At 36.1% G+C, this 25,217-nt stretch overlaps 1 protein-coding gene across 21 annotated transcripts in view; it reads right to left on the bottom strand.

Moving 5' to 3' along the window:
* Cdh18 (cadherin 18) overlaps positions 1-25,217 on the bottom strand; it is a 904,392-nt gene that overhangs the window by 52,627 nt on the left and 826,548 nt on the right. For all 21 annotated transcript variants that reach the window (XM_031359900.1, XM_031359898.1, XM_031359903.1 and 18 more), the window contains 2 exons: positions 17,522-17,775; positions 9,405-9,541 (listed from right to left, as the gene is read on the bottom strand). In XM_031359900.1, coding sequence (XP_031215760.1) covers positions 9,405-9,541; positions 17,522-17,775 — 391 coding nt within the window. The remainder of the gene's footprint in view (positions 1-9,404; positions 9,542-17,521; positions 17,776-25,217) is intronic.

The raw sequence follows: 25,217 nt of genomic DNA, 5'->3' as shown, positions 1-25,217 counted from the left end.
AAGAATCAGCATCCCTTTCTCCAGCCCTTTATTAGGAGACATCAAGTTTACATTTTTTTTTTTAACATTGCAAAAGAATTCAGTGTTCTGTCTCCCTTTGTTAAGCACCGAAAATAAGCTAGTTGGGTGGACCCTATCCTGAAATTACCATTTCTACCCAGCCTAGTCCTAACCTTGCTCTGCTCTAAGCTGACCCCAAACTCAGGAGTTCATCTGTCTTTGTATGCATAAACAAAAATCATAACTGGGTGGATCTCCTGAGATCATTACTCCCTAACTCTCTCTACCTCCTCCCTTAGTTATTTTCTAACAAGTCAGTTCACAGCAAGGCTACTTTTGTTCCTTTAGATTCGGGAAGCCCTTCACATAATTCATATTATACCCTTATTTTTGCAAAGTTGAGAAATTATATATTTTTGAATTTATGTATTTAGAGCTCTTGCCCAAAGTCTTAAGGGCAGTCCTGAAGGTCACAGTGTTTATCATTTTGCTGAGACTCTCCCTGGACTCCTGCTGTTTCTTATCCTCATTAACATTAACACTGAGGACATTCCTCAGAAGGAAGAAGTCCTCCACTGCTAGCCCTGGTTCCAGCAAATATGTACATTATTACAAAACAAGCCTTATACACACAGCAGCCATTGACACTTGTGGAGTTCACACTGGGGCCCTGTCCAAGTGGCAGGAACCATTTCACGTCCCTAGCAACCTATTGATACACCCAACAGACCTAAAGAAGGATAAGTTACACAAGAAGGAAGGCCCAAGCAAGGGTGCTTGAATGTCACTTAGAAAGGGGAACAAAATAGTCATGGGAGGTAGAAGGAGGGAGGGACCTGTTTGTAAGAGGGAATGGTAAGGGCAATGGGAGGCAGGATCAAGTATGTGGAAAAGCAGAGAGAATGAACAGAAATCTGTAGCTGATGTGTATCGGGGTGTTTGGGGGAATATCTAGGAAATCCTAGAGACCTGGCATGACAGAGGCTCCCAGGAGCAAATGCAGGTGACCTTAGCAGAGATGCCTAACAGTGGGGACATGGAACATGAAGATGCCACCTACTATAGGCAGGCAGGATTTCCTGTGGAGGGATAAAGACACCATCCTACCCTCAGACCTTTAAACCAAAAATTTGTCCTGTCTAAAAAAATGCAACAATCAAAATGGAGCAGAAACTGAAGGAATGACCGGCCAGTCAATAACTGGTCCAACTTGAGCACCAGTCTGCAACACTATCAATGATACTCTGTTATGCTTGCAGACAGAAGCCTAGCATAATTGTCTTCTGAGAGCCTAAGCCCAACAGCTGACTCAGACAGATGAAGATACCCAGAGTCAAACACTGGACTGGTGTCCAGAACCCTCACTGAAGAGTTGTGGGAAAGATTAAAGCCCCTGAAGGGGAAATGAATCCCACAGGAAGACCAACAAAGTCAGCTAACTTGGACCCTTAGAGGTTCTCAGACTTTGAGTCACAAATAAAAGAGCTTATGCTATCTGGATTGAGAACCCAGGCATATATGTACCAGATGTGAAGCTCAGTCTCCATGTGTATCCCCCAACAATGGGAGTAGAGGCTCTGCCCTAAAGTCTGACTGTGGTATCCACTCACCAACAGGGCTGCCTTGTCTGGCCTCACTGGTAGAGTATGTACCTAATCCTGCAGTGACTTGGTTCACCAGGGTTGCAGGGTACACAGTGGAGCCTCATCCTCTCAGAAGAGAAGAGGAGAAATGGGGGGTAGAGATTCTCAAAGGGGTGACTGGGAGAGGCGAAGCGCTTGGGATTTAAATAAATATTAAATTAAATTAAATTAAACTGAACATCAGAATTTGAAATTCACAGATATGGCAATTGAGATGCCAAAGCTTTTAAATTCAGACTCCATTTTAGAGAACCTGACCTAAGTTTGAACTCAGGTAGACTAACAGGCTGGTATCTGGCATTAGTTTCCAAGTTGCCTCCCCACTCCCTTCCCCCTAAAAAACCTGAGCCATACTCCAGTTTCTAGGCTAATCCCCCAATAAGAACTGCGTCTCTATGTTTCACCCTCAACAAGACCAGTGTCTCCAGGTTATTCCCTCAACAAACCTGTACCCCAGGTTACAAACCCTTGCCTAAAGACCACCAGTGCAAATGGGAGCAAAACTTAAGGTTATGATATGACTCCCAGCAGCAGCCAATTATGTTAAAGGCAACAGGAGCTTTCCAATTAGATGCTTGTACACATATTCCCTGCTTGCTGCTTACTATAAAGCCTTGCACTGATAGACATTCCAGGCTCTCCCACCACCAAAACTGTCCTGCAAGATGGTGGTGTGTTGGGCATGAGCAGGCTAGCTCAAATAGAATAAAGACCCTGCTGTCAGTTGCATCAGTTTGGCTCCTGTGTGTGTTTTTGGGGATCACTTAACTTTTCCCTGGCACAACAGCAATAAAATCACAGACAACAGAATGTCTCTGCATTGGAGTAGTGAGTGATAAAGCATATCACTTATAAGGTGATTCAAATGCAGAGTACATAGGAGCCACAATATCTGAAGATGGGTTTTGAAATACTATTTCCTAGGTGGGACATAGCAATTGCAATCAGGATTGCACAGCAGAAGTAGATGACATCACTGTGTATGCATAGGAATAGACCCTACAGTCAGGTGTAGATGGAGGAGGCAAGGATTCTTTTAATGCCAAACTATTAGCTGTTGATAGGTTCAGGGAAAAGGAAATTACTGCCTACGTTCGTGTACACACTGACAACCATCCTGCTCTAGTGAATACTTCCATTCCACTGCTCAGAGATGGTCCTGAATAAACTAAGTGAGTCCAAACCCCAATCTAAAACCAAACCCAAAACTCTGAATCTGGAACAATGAATTGATATTACACACAGATAAGAGTAAGCATTTTAGGGATGAACAGGGAATAAATGAGGGTGTGGGGGACAGAAATCAGAATATATTATGTAAAAATATATAATTTTAAAAAAAAACACAATCAATAAAAAAAGACATAAGTAGTCTTGACTGAGATTTAGGAAAACACAAATAGTATGAGCGTGAAAGCTTATGTCATGCTGAAGAGAATTTTATGTGTCTCCTTGATTGGATCATGGGCTCCTAAGGTATCCAGTCACATTTTATTCTGTAAGTGTCTATGGAAGTCTTTTAGTTGAGATTAACATTTAAATTGACAGGCCAAACAAAGCTGATTGTCCTTCAGGCTGTACTTGAGCATCATTCATAAAGACCTGAGCACAGCAGAAATACAGCCTCTCAAGGAACAAAGAAATCCCTTGCTGATAGCACTCACCCTGAAGTATGAGCTTCTGATTATTCTAAGTCAGCTTGTCTGCCAGCCTCTCTTCACACTGTAACTCTGCATTTTAGAGCTGTAAAGACTTGCAAAGCAGTGAGTCAATAATGCCTTATGTAAATCAGACTCTCCCAGTTCTCTCTAGATTCCTCACTCACTTCCTCCCTCCCTCATTCCCTCCAGAGATCATATATGCATTGTATTCAAACCCCCTTTGCTTCTATTTCTCAACGGTGCAAGTTTCCACAGATGGATTTTTACAAAGTAGTAACACACTAACAACTGTGATAGATGACACAATAACATTTTTTTGTCCTGAACTTATAGGAAACTTTTTGTATGTAGCTTACTGTAGTACCCTCTTTACAAACATAAACACGATATTATCCCACAATTTGAATAAAAACAATTCACAAAATTTAAATTAACATCAGTAAGATAAAATAGGTGACAAATGCTTGCTTTTAAAAGTCATTGGATTATCTAATGTACAGAAATAAACAGAGATGTACTGTAAATTCACATGTATATATTTTGTTATGCTTCAGTGTTCTGTCACTTTGATAGTAATATCCCTTGTCCATGTTTCACAGAAATATTCATTAAGATGGCATATCCAGTAAAGACAGCATGGCAGAGCCAGATGTCCAATAATGTAGGAGGTATGGTGGTCCTAGTGCTAACAGATAAACATGAAGAGAATTAGGAATGTTAAACACACAGGATTGTCCTTTCAAGGGGAGAGTTCTAAAACTTGTTTTCTAACCATGTGGGAGGGAGTTGACATGGTTTATGCCACTGTGACTTTTGTGCTCTCTGTGTGCCTGAAATCACACTAATTCCCCACCTCAACCCCAGTCCCTTACAATGAGCTTGTTTTTCCCAGTCACTCTGTAGGATCCATGTTTATGAAATATGTCCTGTGTACTTTAGAGAGAGGATGTAGTCATGTATTGCTGAAACATGATTGAATTATTAACACCAGAAAAAGTTGTTGCTGTTTTTAACCAAATTGTGCTATGTTCACACATACCTAAAATAAAGAACTCATGGTCAGACTTTCTAAGTTTGAATCAGCACAGAATATTATGTTCAAACGAACTATCATCATCACTACTATGGATCATTACTTTGCCTGGGATGCCTTGGTAGTCACAGAGACCCCTACACAAAAGTTCCTTTTGGTTACAAAAGAAAATAATATCATGCATAGTTCAGTCACACTGTTGTTGCTTTTATTATGTACTTAGGTGGCTGAGGCCTCACAAACCTGAACAATGGCAACAGGATGGAAAAATCAACTCATATTCATATTCAATTTAGTCCATGTCCCTATGATTGACTTCAGCCCTTACCGAATGAATGTACACAGTTTCCCAGGTTGAATTCTTCATTGTCATACTATAACATTGTATGTATAACATTGTATGTTCAGTGGAGAGAAACCACAGCTTTCTTATTCCCTTGGCAGCCTCTCCCCACATAGCCTAGGCTAGCCTCAGTTTCTGTCCTCACATTTGGTTTGCATAGGATTATATGTGCGCTGCACACCCTCATGCCCAAGTCCTTTTGCATCTCCTAAATTGTCTTCTCTGCCCCAAGAGGTTTCTTATTTGCATAATCCCCACAGTAAAAAATTAAGTAAATAAAGTGCTTTAAATATTAACCAGTAAAAGCAATTCTATAGGAAATCTACTCTAGAAAAGATTATGGTAAGAAGAGTTTTTAAAAGAATCTGAAAAAATAGCAACTGCATTCCTTAGGAGAACATGTTTTGCCCATGTGGCTAATGTTGGAGTTAAGGCTTACAATTATGGGAGATTTTCTGCCAATACTACAGGACATTTATGCTTGGCAGTAGGTACCAGCCTGTGTGCTTCTCAGAAAGCAATCTCCCAACATGGTTATAAAATCTTAACTAGTGCTTATTCTTTCTGTACACCTGTTTATGGTTAGGATCAAATTATATTTCAGTAATGGGTCTCTAAGGCTTTTTTATTACCAACTATAAAGTGCAGAAAATTACAATTTACTATAATATTTTACTTAGTAGATATGTATTAACTCTTTTCCCACAAGAAGAAAAAGCATCAAAAAATCAAATAAATAATTAAGATTTTTACCTTTACAAAACCAGGACTTTCCTGTAGTAATGACCACAAATGATATATATTTATACATGCATGTCTCTGTCTATTTATAAGATGGTTTCTCCTTAATGCAACTCTTACTGGGAATTAAGTATGGTACAGAAGTAAGTAAATAACTATTCCTACCTAAATCCCATGAATTGGTTCTTTCTTCTGAAAGATTTACTTAATCTTTCAAAATTCCTTTATAGATTTAATGCATTAGTTCCAGCTTATCACCTGTTTTTTAAATATTATTCATTACTTATTTAAATGATTAACCAAAAGGATGCAAAATTACACATTTAGCCTAAATATTAACCAAATAAAAATTATCCAGAATATGAATTGAACACATTCATGTGTCCTTTATAATAGCAATTTAAAGGATATAGAGAACATCTGATTTCCAATATTATTATGAAAATATAATTTCAATAAACACAGAGGCAGAAGCATTATAAAAGTTAGAGGCTGTGAAGAACTTAGTGGCATAGTGTCTCCTGAATCAAACATTCATGAACTCACAGTAGTAACTGCCAGCACAAGCACAAGCACAAGCCATGAAACATTTCAGCATGGTTGCTGAGTAGCTAATGGGAATCCCATGTCCCATGACTAAAAGACTAAGGAGAGTTGATGACATAGTTAAGGTAGGTTGGCCATGATCTAGTGAATGGCCTTCAAGGTAGGTTGGTCTTGCTCTAGGGAATGGCCTCGTATTTGTGAGTATGTGGGCAACACAAAACAGATTTTGCAGGTTATAAGAAAGAAAGAGTACATGAAATTGGAAGGAAACAATTAAGAGAGGTTGTAGATTTAGGAAGAATTAGAGGAAGGATTTGGGAGAGGAGGGTATAACCCAAATAAATTGTATTCTTGTGTGAAATTCTCAAATAATTGATCAAAATTATGATTTTTAAAAAGAATGTAAATAATATGGGCAGAATAAGCAAAGGTTGTCATGGATTTGCATGGAATTATAGCAATGATATGGGACAAGTCACAAGGATATCGCTTCACCCCCTCAGCAGAAGGTATAAGGGCTGCCAATTGCAATATGAAGAATTTGGGATCTCATGTGCAGGAATATAAAATTGAATGAGCTTTATAGGAAAATAGTTGGTCAGTGAAGTGGTTAGGCATGAAGTTACCATGTAAAACAACACATCTATACTTGATAATATACTGAAGGTATTGCAATGGAAACACTCTTACCCTACTATCTTCATGTGAAGGAAATGACAACATCATTAATAACCTAAAAGTGAAACAACACTGAAACCTAGCAGTAAGGAGAGTTTACAGAAATGTGCTAGACACACAACATGGGAAACTGTATTTGGGCATGAGAAGCTATGAAAGCCTGATGACTCATTCTACAAGATGAATCAATCATTGTTTTTCTACAATTTTCCAGAGGAACTACTAATAAGAATCCATTCTAGAAAACAGGGATATATCTATGGCTTCCCTTACTTTGCAGGAAAATGAAGATGTTTCAGCATTCACTGTGCTAGTAGAAGAACAACTGAATTATATACTTAAAAAACACGTTTGTTAGAATTGCTAAGACCAAAAACTCAAGTGAAAGCACATGCTGGCAAAAAAGTAGAGCAAGGGATGATGGGAGTGAAAACTTGTAGAATCACTTTGGAAATCAATTTGGTGGTTTCTCAGACAACTAGGAATAGTTCTACCTCAAGAGCCAGATACATCAATCCTAGGCATATACCCAAAAGATGCCCCACTCTACACAGGGACACTTTCTCCACTATATTTAAAACAGCTTTGTTCATAATAGGCAGAAGCTAGAAACAATCTAGATGTCCCTCAGTTGAAGAATAGATAGAGGAAATGTGGTTCATTTACACATAATACTACTCCACTATTATAAGCAAGAACATAATGAATTCTGTAGAGAGATTGAACTTGAGAATACCATGAGTGAGGTAACCAAATGCCAAAAAGACATGTATAATATAGACTCTCTTAAAACTAGACATTAGCCATGTCAACAAAGTGCAGGACAACCACGCTACACTTTAAAAATCCAAAGAAAGTGGGTAATAAGGAGATCCTAATGCAGGATGCTCAAATCTCACTCAGAAGGGGAAACTAAATAGTCATCAAAGGTGGATGGAGAAAGGGAGTCTTGGTATTAGAGGGAGTGAGAGGTGGTAACAGGGATGGGGATCAGATGTGAGGAAGGTGGGTGAGGGCTAGGGTTAAAAATGAAAATCAGCAGGGGCCATCTCCTTGACTTGCTAGAGGCCTGGGACAGGGAAGGATATAGAGAGCCAATGAGGGTAGCCCTAGGTGTGATTCCTACCAGGAGATTCAGACACTGAAGTGGCCACCTCTTATAGCTATGCAGGACTTTTAGAGGTAGGAGGGAGTCATCTATCCACCCACAAAACCTTCAACCCAACGTTTGTCTGGCCCACAAGATGTTCAGGGATAAAGATGGAGTAGAGACAGGGAATAGCCAAACAGTGACTGCCCCAACTTGAGACCCTTCCATTAAGAGAAAGATAACCCTTGACACTATTAATGATACTCTACTATGCTTCAATTAGGGACGGACCACACCTTTCTTCTGAGAAGTTTCATCCCCCAAGGAACAGAGGCAGATTCAGAGACCCACATCCTAACCTCAGATGGAGTTGTGGAATTTTGTTGAAGAGTGGGGAATAGAAGTGAACAAGGCCCTTGTGGTCAAGAGCACCACAAGAAGATGCATAGAGACAAGTAACCTGGGACCATGGGGGTTCATAGTGCCTGGATCAGTAACTGGGAAGAATATAGGAGCTGGACCTAACCCCCGTAACACAATTATACCAAATGTGCACTGTGGTCTTCATGTCTGGCTCTAAAACGTGGTGCAGGGGCTGTCCAGGTCTCCGTTTCCTGCTGTTGGATACCTTTTCCCCTACCTGGCCTACTTGTTTGGGAGAGGGAGAGGATGTGCCTATTCCTGGATGGGACTAGATGCTTCAGGAAAGGTAGTACCTAAGGAGAGCTCACCTTCTCTGAGGAGAAGGGGAAAGAGGGTAGAGATTTGTAAAAGTATGACTGGGAAGAGAGAAGGAAGGGGAGTGAATAAATAAATAAATGGGAAGATAACTACCATACCAATCATATCTAAATACATCTTTTAAACATTTTTTTTATTCCTGTATCATCCTTAGGAAACAGCATGATTTCAGTTGATATAGCAGTATTTTTTAGCTATTAAATATTTCTACTCTAGATTTATGTTTTTATCATGTGTTGAAATATTTTATAAAGACTTATGCCATTTTTATCTACAATTTTAAACTGAGGCTAAATAGTAACTTTGTTCATTTCCCAACATATTAAGACACCATTATTAAGGAAATAAATCTCTTAATAAGTTTTGGTTTAATATTATTGACAGTCATATTTTCCTTTTTTGAATACCAACATAATAGTTTATTTATTAAACATAGGCATTTATGTAGTGTCCTCCATGGGTGTCCAGGTTTTCAGCTTTGGGTTGTAAGATTTGCTTAAAGAGGTTTGATATTTTCCAAGTAACTCTTTCACCTAAATTTTATAAGAGCTAATTCAAGCAAGGATGTTATTGTGATGTCTCAGGGCTGAACTGTCAGATAATAAGTACCCTTATTGAAAAGAATCGGTGTCATAAGTTAAGTATAAGTGCATGAAAAAAGTAGTAAGATTAAGAGGGAAATCAAGCACTCTTGATGTAAAGATAAGGACTAATTATTCCATAAAGCCAATTTTCTAACTTCATGCTGGGATGAATGTGAATGAAAAACTCTAAAACTTACTCATTACAAGCAGATACTTGAATGACTTCAACTATACATTCTGAGAGATTTTGACAAAAAATTGGGGAGTACCTTGCAGGACACAAATCTCTGCATATAATTTTATGTACAGTAACATTCTGTTCTGGGATACATAGAGCCGTTTACCGTTTTCTGAAGCAGTCACTGTGATATTGTACCATGGTGTTTCTTCTCTGTCCAATACTTTTGATGTTTTAATGGTTCCAGTATTTGCATCAATATTGAAAAATCTCTCCTCTTCCATACTGTGGTTGATGAAATACCTGAAAGAAAGAAAACAAAAGTCTCTGTAAGTGATAATAACTAAGAACAATATAACACAATAAAGGGAGATATTAAATCAAGTGAATTAAAATCTAACTATATTGACTTAAAAGTCTTTAGAACCTATAACAGTTCTTTAATAGTCGAAAAACATATTAAAAATACCGTAGAAAAAAGTAACACATTCTGTGAATTTGTGGGTCATGAGACAGAGAGAAGGTTCAGCAGTTAAGAGAAAATCTTGCAGTTCACCCAAGATCACTTTCAAACACCCATATCATGTGACTGTCACCTTGATCTAGCCAGTCAACATTGCAGCACATAGGAACCATGTTCCAGTTGATGACCCAGACCCATTAGTGTATAGTCAGCACAAATTCAACCTTCTATGTTTTTATATTTATCATGAAGTGAAATGGATGGGTTGTGAATCTGGGTGGAGTTAAAATGCAGCAATGATCAAAGCACATTATATACATGTAAGAAATATTGAAATGATTTATAAAACTGTATTAAAATGAGTTTTTATCTCATACAGATAATAAGAAGTATTTTAAATTAATGAAAAGATACTTTAATACATCAAGCAATCTTAACTCAAAGACAAGGACTATTCATTCTATAAAGGTAATTGTCTCATTTCATTCTAGGACTAAATTAACAGAAAAACTACAAAGGTACACTGAAGCTCTTTTGTTACCTGTGCATGTGTTCTGTGTCTGTTGTGTTATGCTGCTCAAGTGATAAATCTACTTACTGAGATGGATGAAAGAGTGAGGGCCTGACATAGTATAACCATGTTGTCAGGCAGATAGACATAGAGAAGGGAAGAAAGGACAAAACATGGTGTGGATTCAGAGTATGCTTTCTAAGAAGGAAATATGGACTAAAAGTTGATCACCATAAATTCAACTCATTGGAACTATAGCACCCAATATAAAAGGCAATTTAGAGACTGAAAGCAGGGCCACCTTTTTATGGGAGCAGGTGGTAAAAAAAAATTCAGTGGGTGTGAAAGTAAGTATGAGGGTGGATAAGAACCAAGAATACAGTGTCCCAAGCAAACATGGACATGTACAAATGAACACAAATAGCCAATAATCATATGGATAAGTGTTTGACCTCCTTAGCTATCAGTGAATGCACTGTGAAACTCCTATGAGACTCTATCCCTCTCCAGTAGAATGACAATCACTGCAAAGTAAATAATAAATGCTGCTGAGTTTTTAGGGAAATCAGGAGACTTTGTACACTGATACTGTGAATATGAAATAGCCCCGTCATGGTGAACTCTTACTATGAGGATTTCATAAGAAACTAAAACCATCTGTGTCACTTCTGGGTTTACACTAGCCCAGCTCCTATTGATTTGTTGCTCAATATACCACAGAAGTATTTGCACAAAATATTTGTTGCAGCACTATTTACAGTAGTCATATTAGGGAATTAGCTTAGATATTTGTCAATGACTAGATAAGTTAAATGTGGACTATACACGAATACAATTTCATCCAACCATACTGAGTAAAATTATGTTGCTTTCGTGAAAATGGCTGTAATTAGGTATTGCACACATTTGGGTATAATCTACTTTAAACCACACACTCATACACATGTGCACATAGTAAATGGAAAGTAATAAAGGCCATAATGTAGAAGCAAGAGTGTTTGAGAAAGAATATGGAGCTTTTGGGAGGCAGAGAGAGAGAGGAAAGTATAGGTGGTGAGTATGGTCAAAGAATATGAAATTGCTGAATGTGAATGTACTTATGAAACCAATCATTTATGTATATTGGACACATGTCAATAATAATTATAAACATAAGCAGCTTATAGTACATTGTAACCCTGCCAATCATACATACTTATATATTACATATGAAATAACTATGAAAATAGAATACACAAGTACTGTCAAATTTTCAGTATCAGTGTGACTGCATTAGGAAATGACTAAGAAATTAATGGAATACAACTCTGGGTGTGTATATCAGGATGACTCAAGATAAAATTACACAATGAAGCTAATTGTACAATCTAATCTAATCTAATCAGTGGAACAATGCTTTGATGGACTCATAATATGATTCCATTAATGGGAAGTGGAGAAAAGTAGAAAGAGGGGATGAGTTAGAGGTGGGCATTTGAGGCTTATTGCCCTAGCTTTTTCCTGATGCAATTACATTGTTTAATGCTCACAAAGAGCTTCCTCTGATACAGACTTCCACCATATGGTTCTCCACTTGATAGTGGGTTGAGAACTCTGGGTGAAATCACAAATGAGTGAATCCTTTTAAAAATGTGAAACAAAACACACAATTCTTTCATATTCCTTTTCTTGATGACCAATGAAAGCAAAACTATTGAAAGTGGCTTGAACAATTTAACCATTAGTAAAGTGAGGTATTCATAATGTTCTAGACTTAGACTATAGGAAGTGCAATGAATTTGCTAATTGCTAATTGCTCAGTAGTCCATAAAACATTCTAATTGGATGAGTTGCCAATGTAATCTAATTACAATGTTGGCTAATATATCACTAGTAGGTAAGTGCTTCTCTTTGCATCTTACCTAGCAAGAAATCTTCTGGAAGACTGTTTTCTCACACAGAATTATGAGTTATGATTATATATTTTTATACCTTCCTATTATATTTGAAACACTGTGAAAAATAAAAGAACTTCAATAAAACAAGATGTACATTTATTATTCAAATTAGATTTAACTTAACCAATAGACAGACAAGCTGTGACTATAATAAACAGTCAGTATCAATGACTGTCTTTAATCAAGTATTGTTTTAAACAAATGTTACTTTATACAAATCACTGAGTTCTTTATTTGCCACTCAATTTTCCTGGGATATTATAGGTATAGGGTAAAAGTAATTATTTTTCATGTTCAAGAGTATTGGAAAAGTTGTTCTTCATTTCAATAACAAATCTCATTCCTCACAGGTATTATTTTGTATTCATTATGCTCTCTCTTTCATTAAAATCTTAATTTTAAGCATGTGTCAGAAGTATATTTCTATACTGATTTGCTCTAAGAGTATTAGAATATTGTTTGTTTCTATCAGTTATTATCTTTTATATATTTGTAAATACACCATGTATGTAGTAAAGAAAATTCATTGAGAATTCATTGTGGTAGTTGTTTTGTAAGGTAAATTGAATAATTCATTCAATTTTTATGAATACTAGCTGAATAAAATTTAGTAGTCATTAATGTCTCACAACTTGTGGGATAACTGGAAACCTGGCTCTCTCTGCAGCTTAATTAATGGTCACATATCTGACATACAGCTCTGATTTTAAATTTTAAATGTTCTTTTCAAAAGGTTAGCACATAAATTTCATTAACCATACAAATATCAAGAAAATAATCATTCTAAGTAAATGTTCCAAAATCAACATTTGTAATATAGTACACCTGGTGTTAAACTTCAGTGTCTAATGAAATACTAAGCAAACAAGCATAGATTATGTTACACAGAATATATATATTATACACTAAATGCTTGTATTAGCTTGAGAGGTTGTTTATATTGTTATCCAAGCCAGGAGTGGGTGGCCATAGTGTTGAATCTCAATAATTGACTGATTGAGGTCCCAAAATTCAACAAATCTATCTAAAGATAATGCTCATTAATGAAAAAGCAGAGCTGCTAGTCTAGTCAACTATGTGATGTTATAAACTAAAGTCTCAATCTATGTGCTTTTATTAGCAATATGTCATTTATACTAATAAAATACAAAATTAAGGCAATGACCTCTAGTTTTAAACAAGGTACTGCTTTGTCTCTATATATTCATTTCTTATTAAATGGTTCTGGTTGATCATCACCTTTATATTTAGAACTCTGGTACTATTTTGATTAGGGTATGCTTAAAATGGAACTAAAAGAACAACATAAATGTATCTATATTGTCAGTAATCTAAATTTTACTAAATTTTACTAAATTGTCACTTGAAAAATAAAACACTAGGAATTAGATAATATTTTAAATTTATTTTTGGTACATTATCTTTGCAATACAAATGAGTCAAATATTCAATCTATTTATTCAGTTATTTCTTTCCAGTTAGCTTCTTTAGTGTTGTCAATGTGACTGTGCCATTATTTTGAAATCTCATTTTCCTGTGAGTTTTTAACACAGTTATTGGAGCATGCTACATTTGTATTCCAACTTAAATTATTGGATCATTATAAGAGAGTGTAAGAAGGCCAGCATTCCAGAAAAGATTTAGTAAACAGGATTTTGGCATAGACCCATGCAGGTAGTAATAAATCTCAGAACAAGATATGTAACATTTACATTTTAAGCCAATATTTAGAAAATAAGATGCCACCCTCTCTAAACTTATTTTCAACCTGACTAACAGTTCAAAATATAATAATGATTACACTTTGTATGTTAGCAAATTGTGTTATCAGAACCATGTGAAAGAATTACTAAAATTTTTATTGATAGTTCTGCTCTCTTAAAATAATTCAAGGAAAAAAGTTTATTTCTTATTATATATGTTGAAAAATTCAGTTATAACTGTCAATTTATATAAATTTAGGCAATAATGAGAACATCCATAATATTCCATTTATTTACTAATATTTAATTCATGTTATTACTTTTTCTATATGGAAAGACTTAACTATATGAAAAATTTTATTTTTCACATAGCAAGACTAAATGGCAGGACACTATCATCACCAAACCACTGTCTCTGTGTACATATACAATTATACAAAAAACAGACTCCAGTTATACTCATGAACCATTGGCTTTCTGTCACTTAAAACACTGGTGGGATTGCAAGCTGGTACAACCACTCTGGAAATCAGTTTGGCAGTTCCTCAGGAAATTGGACATAGTGCTACCAGAGGACCCAGCTATACCACTCCTGGCCATATACCCAGAAGATGCTCCAACATGTAATAAGGACACATGCTACACTATGTTCATAGCAGCTTTATTTATAATATCCAAAAACTGGAAACAACTCAGATGTCCCTCAACAGAGGAATGGATACAGAAAATGTGTTACATTTACACAATGGAGTTTTACTCGGCTATTAAAAACAAGGAATTTATGAAATTCTTAGGGAAATGGATGGACCTGGAGAATATCATCCTGAGTGAGGTAACCCAGTCACAAAAGAACACACATGGTATGCACTCTCGGATAAGTGGATATTAGCCCAGAAGATTGGAATATACAAAGTACAATCCACAAACCACAAGAAACTCAAGAAGAAGGAAGACCAAAGTGTGTTTGGTCTTTGTTCCTTCTTAAAAGGGGGAACAAAATACTCATGGAAGGAGTTGCAGAGACAAAATATGGATCAGAGACTGAAGGAAGGACAATCCAGAGACTGCTCTACCTGGGAATCCTTCCCATATTCAATCATCAAATCCAGACACTATTGGGGATGCCAGCAAGTGCTGGCTGACAGGAGTCTGATATAGCTGTCTCCTGAGAGGCTCTGACAGCACCCAACTAATACAGAAGTAGAGGACTGAGTACAGGGTCCCCAATGAAAGAGCTAGAGAAAGGACCCAAGGAGCTGAAGGGTTTGCAGCCCCTTAGGATGAACAACAATATGAACTCACTAGTACCCTCAGAGCTCCCAGGGACTAAACCACCAACCAAAAAGTACACATGCTGGGACTAATGGCTTCAGCAGCATATGTAGCAGAGGATATCCAAGTCTGTCAGCAATGGGAGGAGAGGTCCTTGAACCCCTGAAGGTTCTATGCTCCAGTGTAGGGGAATGCCAGGGCCAGGAAGCAGGAGAGGGTGGGTTGTTGAGCTGGGGGAGGGGGAGGGAACAGGGTTTTGTTTGTGTTTTTGTTTTTTCTTTTTTTTCTTTTTTTGTTTTTTGTTTTTTTTTCTGGGGTGGGACTGGGAAAGGAGATGTCATATGACATGTAAATAAAGAAAATATCTCATAAAAATAAATAAATTAAATAATTAAAAAAAACATTCCTGCTTTTCCAACAATTTTCAAACATAGACATTTTGTTTTCATTTCAGGGTTGAAATACATGAGAGGCATTGTGTGGTGTCTGAAAAATATTCTCACTTTAAATTGCAAATCTAAAATTTACAATGCCTTGTCTAATGTGTTAAAACAAAACTGCCTTTTAAAATATAAATTTTAAACATTTGTAGACTTTGTCACAGATTTCCAAAGTTTTTATGTTTGGTCAACCAACTGGTAGCAACAGGTTGACATTTCTGTGATCCTATCCTCTAATCAGGATATTCTAAGTCCTAGTATCTCAGGTTCCTCAATTTCATCTCTAATAAGCCAGGAAATAAATGTAGGTTGTTTAAATCAAGGACCTTTCAGTGTTTGTAGGCTGACAGCCTCTAATTTTTTGTCTATTTTAACAGAAGGTGATGAATGCATTTCTGAAAAGTGCCTGTTATTTTTAAGTTAAACAAACAAATAAAAACAGAAGACAAAACAAAGCGAAAAGGCTTGATAAGCTTTATTACAAAAAAGGGATGCGAAAAGAATAAAACTAAGCAGATTTTCACAAATTCCTGTAAGGTTGCAAATCTTTTTTATTATCAGTTCTACAAATGAGAAACTAATTGCATTTCTTGGCACAAGGCAAGGAACATCCCTTCACTGTACTCTCCCTTAATTACTACAAACATTTGATCCCTGGGAAAAAAAAGACTTAAGGGGCTTGTTTTTAATATTGTTATTGTTTTCTCTTTTTGTTTTCATTGTTTGCACCTTGAATCCTATGTGAATGACACATTTTTATTAAAATCGACTACAAATGTTATGTAAATTATACCCTCTAACAACAGCTTTAAAGTTTCTAATTATTTCAAGGCAACTGAAGTGAATTCCTTTTACTTTTTGAATCAAAATAAAACATAAAATAATGGTTATGCTAATAAACCTATTAGCATTTGAAGACAATGTATCAATCATCTCTCTAGAGCAATATCTAATGCTGTGAATGTTCAATTCACTTACCAATAACAGGATGTACTCACAATTAGAAATACCACAGGACAAATTATTCAAAGAGCTAGTTAATTTTTTTTTTATTGATTGATGGATGAATGTGGGCACATTCACATGACCATGCAACACTTGTCTTACAAGGACTGACACTATATTTCAAAAACGTGTTTTAAATTTCTTTTTTATGAGTTCAGTTTCTATTCATGTCCAGATGCATTGGTCTCTCAGTCTTACCCTTATCTGTATTTAGTGCCAGAGAATCCTTTGTCATCTGTACCCATTATTGACTATACCTGGATATCCTGAGCTCTTTTCTATATCTCTTTCATTCAGTGTCTCCAGCATCTAGACATATCTATCGAGCAAAATGCATAGGTATAGATAAGATCTTTGTGAGGTCTGAGGTTATAAGACTGGAACTCTCCCAGTGCCAGAGATGACCTCCCCAAAATAGAACCAATTTGCTCCTTTTTGAACATATGAGGAATGAGGATATGTGTTGCTAGTCATAAATCATGGGATGCTTCCCCACAACCCAGACACTCTAGATCCTCATAGAGAACTAAGAGAAAAATGTTCACTGTTTATAAGCTAATTAGCCTATGATCAGTCAAATGGCAATCATGTCTTTGTTATGACAGTGGTTTATCACCATCTTGCAACCTCAGCTTTCTTTAAAAAGGTTATATGACCACCCAGGACTATGTTGATAAGACTACCTTTTGTTGTAACTGCCTTGTTATGACAATCTTGCAACCATGTCTTTACTTCAGAAGCTCATTTGGATTAACATGTTATGGTTACATTCTGCTCTTGTAACCCTGCCTATTTTTCCTGCCAAATCCCCCATTTGGATACTTCCTATAGCAAAACTATAAAGGCTTTGCCTTCCTCATATCTAAGGCTAACTATACTTTAATTCACATTAAATTCCTTTAAGGCATAAGCCACGTCTTCAAGTATGGACGAAATCAAGATTATAGCATACCTTACTAAGCTGTTAGCACTGTCTGGATCCTGTGCCAAGACAGTACCAACAATTGTCCCAATCTTGGCATTTTCATAAACTTCCATGACATAGGAAGGCATAGAAAAGAGTGGTGGTTCATCCACATCCCCAACAATGATCTTCAGCATGGTGGCATCCTTAAATGGACCCAAGTGGGAAAAACGGAAATCCAGATGTGTATTTGCTCCTTCAATGTTGAGTGTGTAAGACTTCTTTTTCTCATAGTTCAGTGGCTGCAGAGAAAAATGTGATTGCCAATGTTAGAACTTCTACATTTTTCAAAGTTGCAGGTTTTTTTCTACTTATGAAAACCATATAAGATATGTCAACTTACTTTTCTTTAAAAAAAAAAATCTATAATACTTTCCTAAATTAGGATATCCAAATAGACATAATAGAGATTTTGCATATCCTTAAATGGGGTGGTTACTACTTACAGAAATATATTCTCTTCTGGAAAACCAAAACCAAATTCCTTTTTATTTCTTTCATTTCTTTTTATATCTATCTATCTATCTATCTATCATCTATCTATCTATCTATCTATCTATCTATCTATCTATCTATCTATCTATCTATCTATTTTTTAGTGTTTCTCTGTATATCACTGGCTGTCCTGGAACTCACTCTATAGTCCTGGCTGGCCTATAGAACTCAGAAATCCACCCACCTCTGCCTCTCAAGTGCTGGGATTAAAGGCGTGCCCATCACTACTCAGGCAACTTGTTTTTCAGAGATACTTTTTAGTTCTCTTCATTCTCTACCATCCAGGAATTATTAAGTGGCTAATCTAAAAATATCTGCTGGTAACTTGTTTAAAATTTAAAATGAGCCTGGCAGTGGTGGCACAAGCCTTTAAACGCAGCATTTGGGAGTTAGAAGCACAATTCTAGAAGAAACTTAAGGCAATAGCAAAGCCACAGTATCTCTGATTTAAAATACACAAAAAATAATTACAAAATAATGTGAAATAAATCACATAAATGTAATAAGTTATTTCATTATTTTGTTTGCTTGTTGTGTTTTTCTGTTTGTTTGTTTATTCAAGACAAGGTTTCTTTGTGTTGTCCTTCCTGGCTGTCCTGGAACTTCATCTGGAGTTCAGGCTAGCCTCATCCCTATTTCAGCTTCTGATATTAAACTGCCCTGATTGAACATCATAGTTTTTTGTTCTTGGTGGGATCAGCTATAGCCATTCCTTAGAGAGGGACTATGATATTTTGCCTTACTCAGAAGAACTGTCCTAGTCATTTGGGTTGCTTAGACCGAACAGCACAGATTTGTCATTTTCACCAGCAAACTTAATCATGTAACAGCTCTGAATGTTAGGACATTCTATAACAAAGCACTGGAAGATCTGCTATTCTGTTAGGCCCACATTTACTTTTGCAAATAGATTCTTTCTGATATTCTTAGATTATGGACATGGCAACCTATTTATTTGTGTTTGTTTAAAGTAGCACATCTTATTTGTGAATCTGTTACCTAGACCTAAATATCTCTTTCAGACTCCATGCCTAACTGTTATCATAATGAAGATGAAGCTTCAACATATGACTTAGGGGAGTCATACGCCTCTTTCAACATTGTGGAGAAAAGGTACCAAAAAGGTCTCCTTATGGGGATTTGTAAACACAATCTCCAGTATTACTAATGATCATCTCTTCCATTCATTCCTGATTGCATTAAACATTGGTCATCTTAGGTTGTGAATATTGTACAGATAAGATAACAGCTATTTTGTTTCAAATCTGAGCCTAGAACTTGGAAAATTCCTAGAGCCATAGTGATGAGGTCAATGCTGGGCCACTAGAACCATTGGATGGTTCTTAAAAGCTTTATAAAAATCTCAAAAACTCAGATTCTCAAAAGCTGAGCATATGTAATCCACTTCTATTCACTTAGAATAAAAATCCTATACATTTAGATGTGTACGCTTTTAATGATGGGTTAGTTAAATCTGCAGTCTGCAGTCTACTAATGAGAAATTGCTTTCTTCGGAGAGAACTGAAACTAAAAATAAATCTCTAAAATAATTAATTCTCTTTTTTCTTTTCTAGATTTACTTTTCTTTAAAGAAATAAGAATGTGACTCTGATGGCATTATAAATTGTACTGTCTGGTTTTGTGTGCCAACTTGACACAGGCTGGAGTTATCACAGAGAAGGGAGGTTCAGTTGTGGAGCATTTTCTCAATTAGTGATTAAGGGAGTAGAGCCCCCTGTAGATGGTGCCATCCCTGGGCTAGAAGTCTTGGGTTCTATAAGAGAGCAGGCTAAACAAGTCAGGGGAGGCAAGCCAGTAAGGAACATCCCTCCATGGCCTCTGCATCAGCTCCTGCTTCCTGACCTGCTTGAGTTCCCGTCCTGACTTCCTTTGGTGATAAACAGTAATGTGAAAGTAAGCTAAATAAACCTTTTCCTCCCCAACTTGCTTCTTGGTCATGATGTTTGTTCAGGAATAGAAACCCTGAGTAAGACATAAATCTAACACAAATTAAAATAAGGTATCCCAAAATATGTGAGTAATTGCTGCATCTTGAGAACCAGACAGGTGCTATATAGATGTTCCATGGTAATGAGCTCTGCTTGCAGAGGACCACTTTCTGGTTCCCAGCACCCACATAGGAGTTCACAACTATTTGTAACTCCATGTGCAGGGGATCTGGCATACTTCTAACCACCAAGTATACCAGACATTTACATGTTTACATACTTATGACACACCTATTAAATATAAAATAAAAATGATGAAACAATGACAACAAGGAATTATGAATGAACACCATCCTCTTTACATCTAGAGGAGATTATTAGTATCTAGATATGCCACTTATAGGAAGCAGAAGGTAAGGGGCCACACATTTGCTTAAAATCATGGTTTATAATATTATTTAGGAAACATACTTCATGTAAAACTTTTTGACCAACGTTCTTATCATTCTAAAATTAGGGTAATATTACTTTGCTAATAATACACAGCCTTTCTCACAACACCAAATTTTAAAATATCCATCTTCATTCATTCATTGTCACAGAATATTACTCCCTTTGACTCAGTGAAAATAGTGAAGGAAATTTTACCCAAATTTGGTTTATCTTGATGTTAGTTTCAAGCGTGTATCTAAGATAATAAAACACATTTTTTTTTTAGCAGATCCCTTTGACAGAATAAATGTCACATGTCTTAATGCTGCCCACCTAATGGTAAGGTGCAGGATGCTTGGGTGGCCACATGGTTTCATGTGGATGATCAGCTAACATAAGTTTAACTACCTCCAGGCAGACATAACCATCCTGGGAGAGTTGTTTGCCAAGAATGGCAGATGGATGGATAGGGACCATCTGCAGCCACAAAGGAAGGAGAGAATAATTTCAGGTTGTGTCCGAAATTTAAAAACAGATTAACTACTGTGAATCAGAACATAGTAAGAGTTTCTGTTCTGAATGCTAACTGGTGATACTGAATTGCACCAAGGTAAAAACCGATAGGAAATATAATCATTCAATTATTCTGTATATTTCAAAATTATTTATTCAATACCAAATAATTTTTTGTATTATAATCACAGAATTATATAAATGTAGCATTATGTTATTTACTTATGCTATAACTTTGGTAAGAATGTACAACTACCCATCTTTTATAAATTAAAAACTCTATAAATCTTTAGTTTTTTTTAAATCTATGTAATATTCTTTCTATGGAGCTTAATATTCCTTAGTTACAATAAAAATTTTTTAGCTCAAATATAATCCATCAAACACAGTATATTACAAACAGTAAAATATATTTACCAGGCCACATAATGAAAAAGCAAACTGAAAGAAAAAATAAAAGGGAAAATTCCTTCAGACTATTGAAGCATCATGAAAAACAAATAACAAGAAACATCTAGGAGTTTGTAAACTAAAATCATAGCATTTTTGCTGTTTTGTTTCTGGTTTTTTTTGTTTGTTTTTTGTTTGTTTTTTGTTTTTTTTGGTTTTGCTTAAACAAATGGAGTAACTATGGTCAGGTGTGACACAGTAAAGACACTATCACTGCATTGTGAAGCCAGTGATCCTTCATGATAAATTAGGGTTCTAGTGTAACTCTATTTTATAACGTTAAATACTTAAGCTCATAGATTTTTCTATGTACATACTGACCGTCATTCCAATTTGATCAACTATGCTATGCAATTTGATCAACTATACTATGCAGTGCTCAAGCTAAAAGAGGAATTATGGGCACAATGTTTCTCCCTTTAGTGATAGGAATCTGTATGAAAAGAATGGACTCTGGACCTTGGTGCTTTCTTCATTATTACTTACAGATTCTCTTTCAGTCATGTATTGTGTTTGGGTGTGATTATTTGAATCATTCTAGTTTACAAGACTGTAAAGCCGGGATAAGTCTCCTGAGGAGAGTACTGCAAGTCGGCATCATTAGTTTATATTTACTGTGAACAGCAGCTAAGCTCATTTTGGTTCTGCATTGAAGTATCATAAACATTGGCTAATGCTTTAGGAGAACAATTCCAGGCTTAAGAGCAAAACATTCCTCTGTGAATTTACTTGTTTGTTTGTTTTTATATTGGTCTGTTTTGTTATGTTTATTTAGTTTTTGATATCATTTGCTTTAAGAATTTATTGCAATTTAAAGTCTGTGCGCTTTGTTTGTTTATTCAGCTATCTATTGTGATAATGGCTCTTGAACTTAGGGTATTGAATGTGCAAAGCAAATATAGTCTGCCACTGAGCTATTTGATATATCTAAAATTAATTAATTAATTATAAATTACCCTCTACTGCAAAAAGCAGCTTTTCTTATGAGAGATGAGTGCAGCACAGATGTATGAGTTCTGTAGTATGTCATCGAGTACTATTTTATTGGCACATCCATTTAGCAGTATAATAATACTAAATTACCCTTGATACTCATAATCTCTCTAGTCTTATGTACTTGGCTTCATTTTTAGAGTCAAATATGTGTTCCATCTAATGGAGTGGGCCATAAATCCAACCAAATAGTGGTTGTTCACCCAATAAAATTTTAATTTTGCAGGCAAATCCAGTTACCTGTATGGTAGGTATGTGACAGGGTTCATGGCTGGGTAAGATTGATAATAGACTGTCTCCAGTGACACACATAGCACGTTTCATCATTGTACATGGTAGTCAGAAAAGGTGAAACTTCTAGTTTCTAGTTAGGCACCATATAATTTCTCCATGTTGAGTAATATACTCAAGTGGTATCTTTATCAATAGAGCTTTACCATCAGGATGTGAATGGTAACTAATAGCATCCACTGCCTATAGTGTTTGGAGGATCATGATATATCCTTTGGCCAGTAAGTAAAAAAGATGGTGCCATTCTAGTATTGGAGGTTTACTTGGTAGCATATATGTCTACTTGAGACATTGTGTTCTCCACTATATAGTAATTTTAAAAATATTTTATGCATGCATGTTTAGAAGGCTATATAGAGTAATACAATTCCTCTCCATATCCCCTACTTTATCATTCCCTCCCTTCTCTTTCCTATTTAAATTTCTACAACTGAGTGATTTGCAGACAAAATGAGACTTTAGGGTATTCTGTCTTAAAGGGGATGACATTATGAAACTACCCTATCAGAACTCATATATATATATACACACACACACATATGCATGCATTAGAGGAGACAGAAAGAAGATAGCAAGAACCAATGGTGGTGGATAACTTACAATGCTGAGCCTGGGGTGGCAATGGTGGGGACAGAGTAAAATGGTTCCTGCCCCTGAAAAATTAAAATTTTATTGGGTGAACAATCACTATTTGGTTGGATTTATGGCCCACTCCATTAGATGGAACACATATTTGACTCTAAAAATGAAGCCAAGTACATAAGACTAGAGAGATTATGAGTATCAAGGGTAATCTAGTATTATTAAGAGTCCCAGTGTGAGCTTTCAGGAGTGTTGATGGCTGCTGTGGGTGTAACACTTGTTTGTGTGATAATGTACATATTTTCAGAAACCAGTACTAGCAGTGGAGGACTCTTTCTTTCCAAGGAATGTCTTCCCTCTAAATCTTAATAACTCCATGATAATTAGAAACAGTATGAATCCAGGAGTTGATGGTGTGGCTGTCTCAGCAAAATGGTAAAGGCTGGGACCTTCAGAGAAGCCCTTAAGACTGTGGAAAAAATTCTAAATCCATAAGAATTATTTAAAAATACATAATTTCTCAACTGTGAAAAATATGAATGTGATATGAATTATGATGGGTTTCATGAGCAAAGGTAAGCTACATTATGAGCCAGTTTGTCAGAAAGATAAAAAGGCAGGGAGATACAAAGGCAGGCATATCCCTGAGCTTAAGGTCAGCCTAGGACAGAGGCTGAGTCAGGGCTCAGGTGTGGTAAGAAATAGTATTTTCAGGGCAGGGTCCCACCGACTATTTTATTCTCTGTATTTAACAGAGACAAGCAGATCTCTGAACTCTTTTACAGTGTTAAGAGGAAATGTGTGCTTACTGTGTCATAAGACTTAAAGAGCTTGGATCTCAGGATAGTGTTTCATAAGATAATCAAAAGGAAATCTGAAATAAATGGACAAATAGACGTGCAAGTAAAATCTGGGATTTTGGTCTGTACTTGATAAGCCAGCAGAACTTGACAGTAGTTCCTCTTCCAAATTTTTCTCAAGAGAGAGTTGAGCTCACTGGAGGTCTCTGAAGAGGAAAAACAGCTCTTCAAGATTTTTTTTCTAACAGGATTTCTGACTTGGTTCGAAGATCCAATAATTCCTTATAGCTGCCTTTCTGACTTTGGTCAGAAAACACATGAGCTATCAAGACAGCTTTTAGAATTATTACTAGCAGAGAGAGCTTTCTCAAACAGATAATTTTTTAGAATAGCAAGAAAAAGCTGTCTAAACCAGAGCATAACACACACACACACACACACACACACACACACACACACACACACACACACACACACACACGAAAGCAGTTTCAGCAGAACCTAGGTCACTATCTTGAACTGACAAATTGATTTCAAGTTGTTCTTCCCACAATGACCAGACACTCCTTTCTCAGGACCTTTCTCCAAGCTAAGGCTGGTCCTTGGAGTTCCAAGAAGCATGTCTCTCAAACACAACAGAACTAAAGGACATATGAACTCACAGATACAATGAGAATTTATATAATACCTGCACAAATTCAACCCCAACAAAATTCAATCAAGAACACAGAGAAATGGGCACAATGTCTTACTGCTAACCATGAAGCTATGTATAATTGATACCTGCTATGAGAAGGAAAGAAATTCAGTTTTTCTCAAAAAAAAATTGACAATGAGTATATCACTAGTACTCCAGGGAGGGTATCAGAAATAATTGACCAATTAATACTAAGTCAATCTTTTTCGTGTGTTTCTTTTAGCTTCTGTTTTGTTTATTTTTGTTCTCATTGTCATGCTTTGTTTTATTTTGATGAAGTTCATGTGTAAATGAGAAATATTGGCAGAATTTTTCAAATTTTGTAACTCTTAGTTCCTTTTATATCTTCCATGTTTCTTAATAAACAAATTCATTTATAAATTTTCTATTTATAAATTTTCATGTTGCTAAAATTTGTTTTCTTTTTTTTTATTTTAGATATTTTCTTTATTTACATGCGAATTTCTCCATTCCCAGTTTCC

This window comes from Mastomys coucha, unplaced genomic scaffold (genome assembly GCF_008632895.1).
Source record: "Mastomys coucha isolate ucsf_1 unplaced genomic scaffold, UCSF_Mcou_1 pScaffold8, whole genome shotgun sequence".
Lineage (NCBI taxonomy): Eukaryota > Metazoa > Chordata > Mammalia > Rodentia > Muridae > Mastomys > Mastomys coucha.
This window is presented reverse-complemented; position numbering and strand designations above follow the sequence as displayed.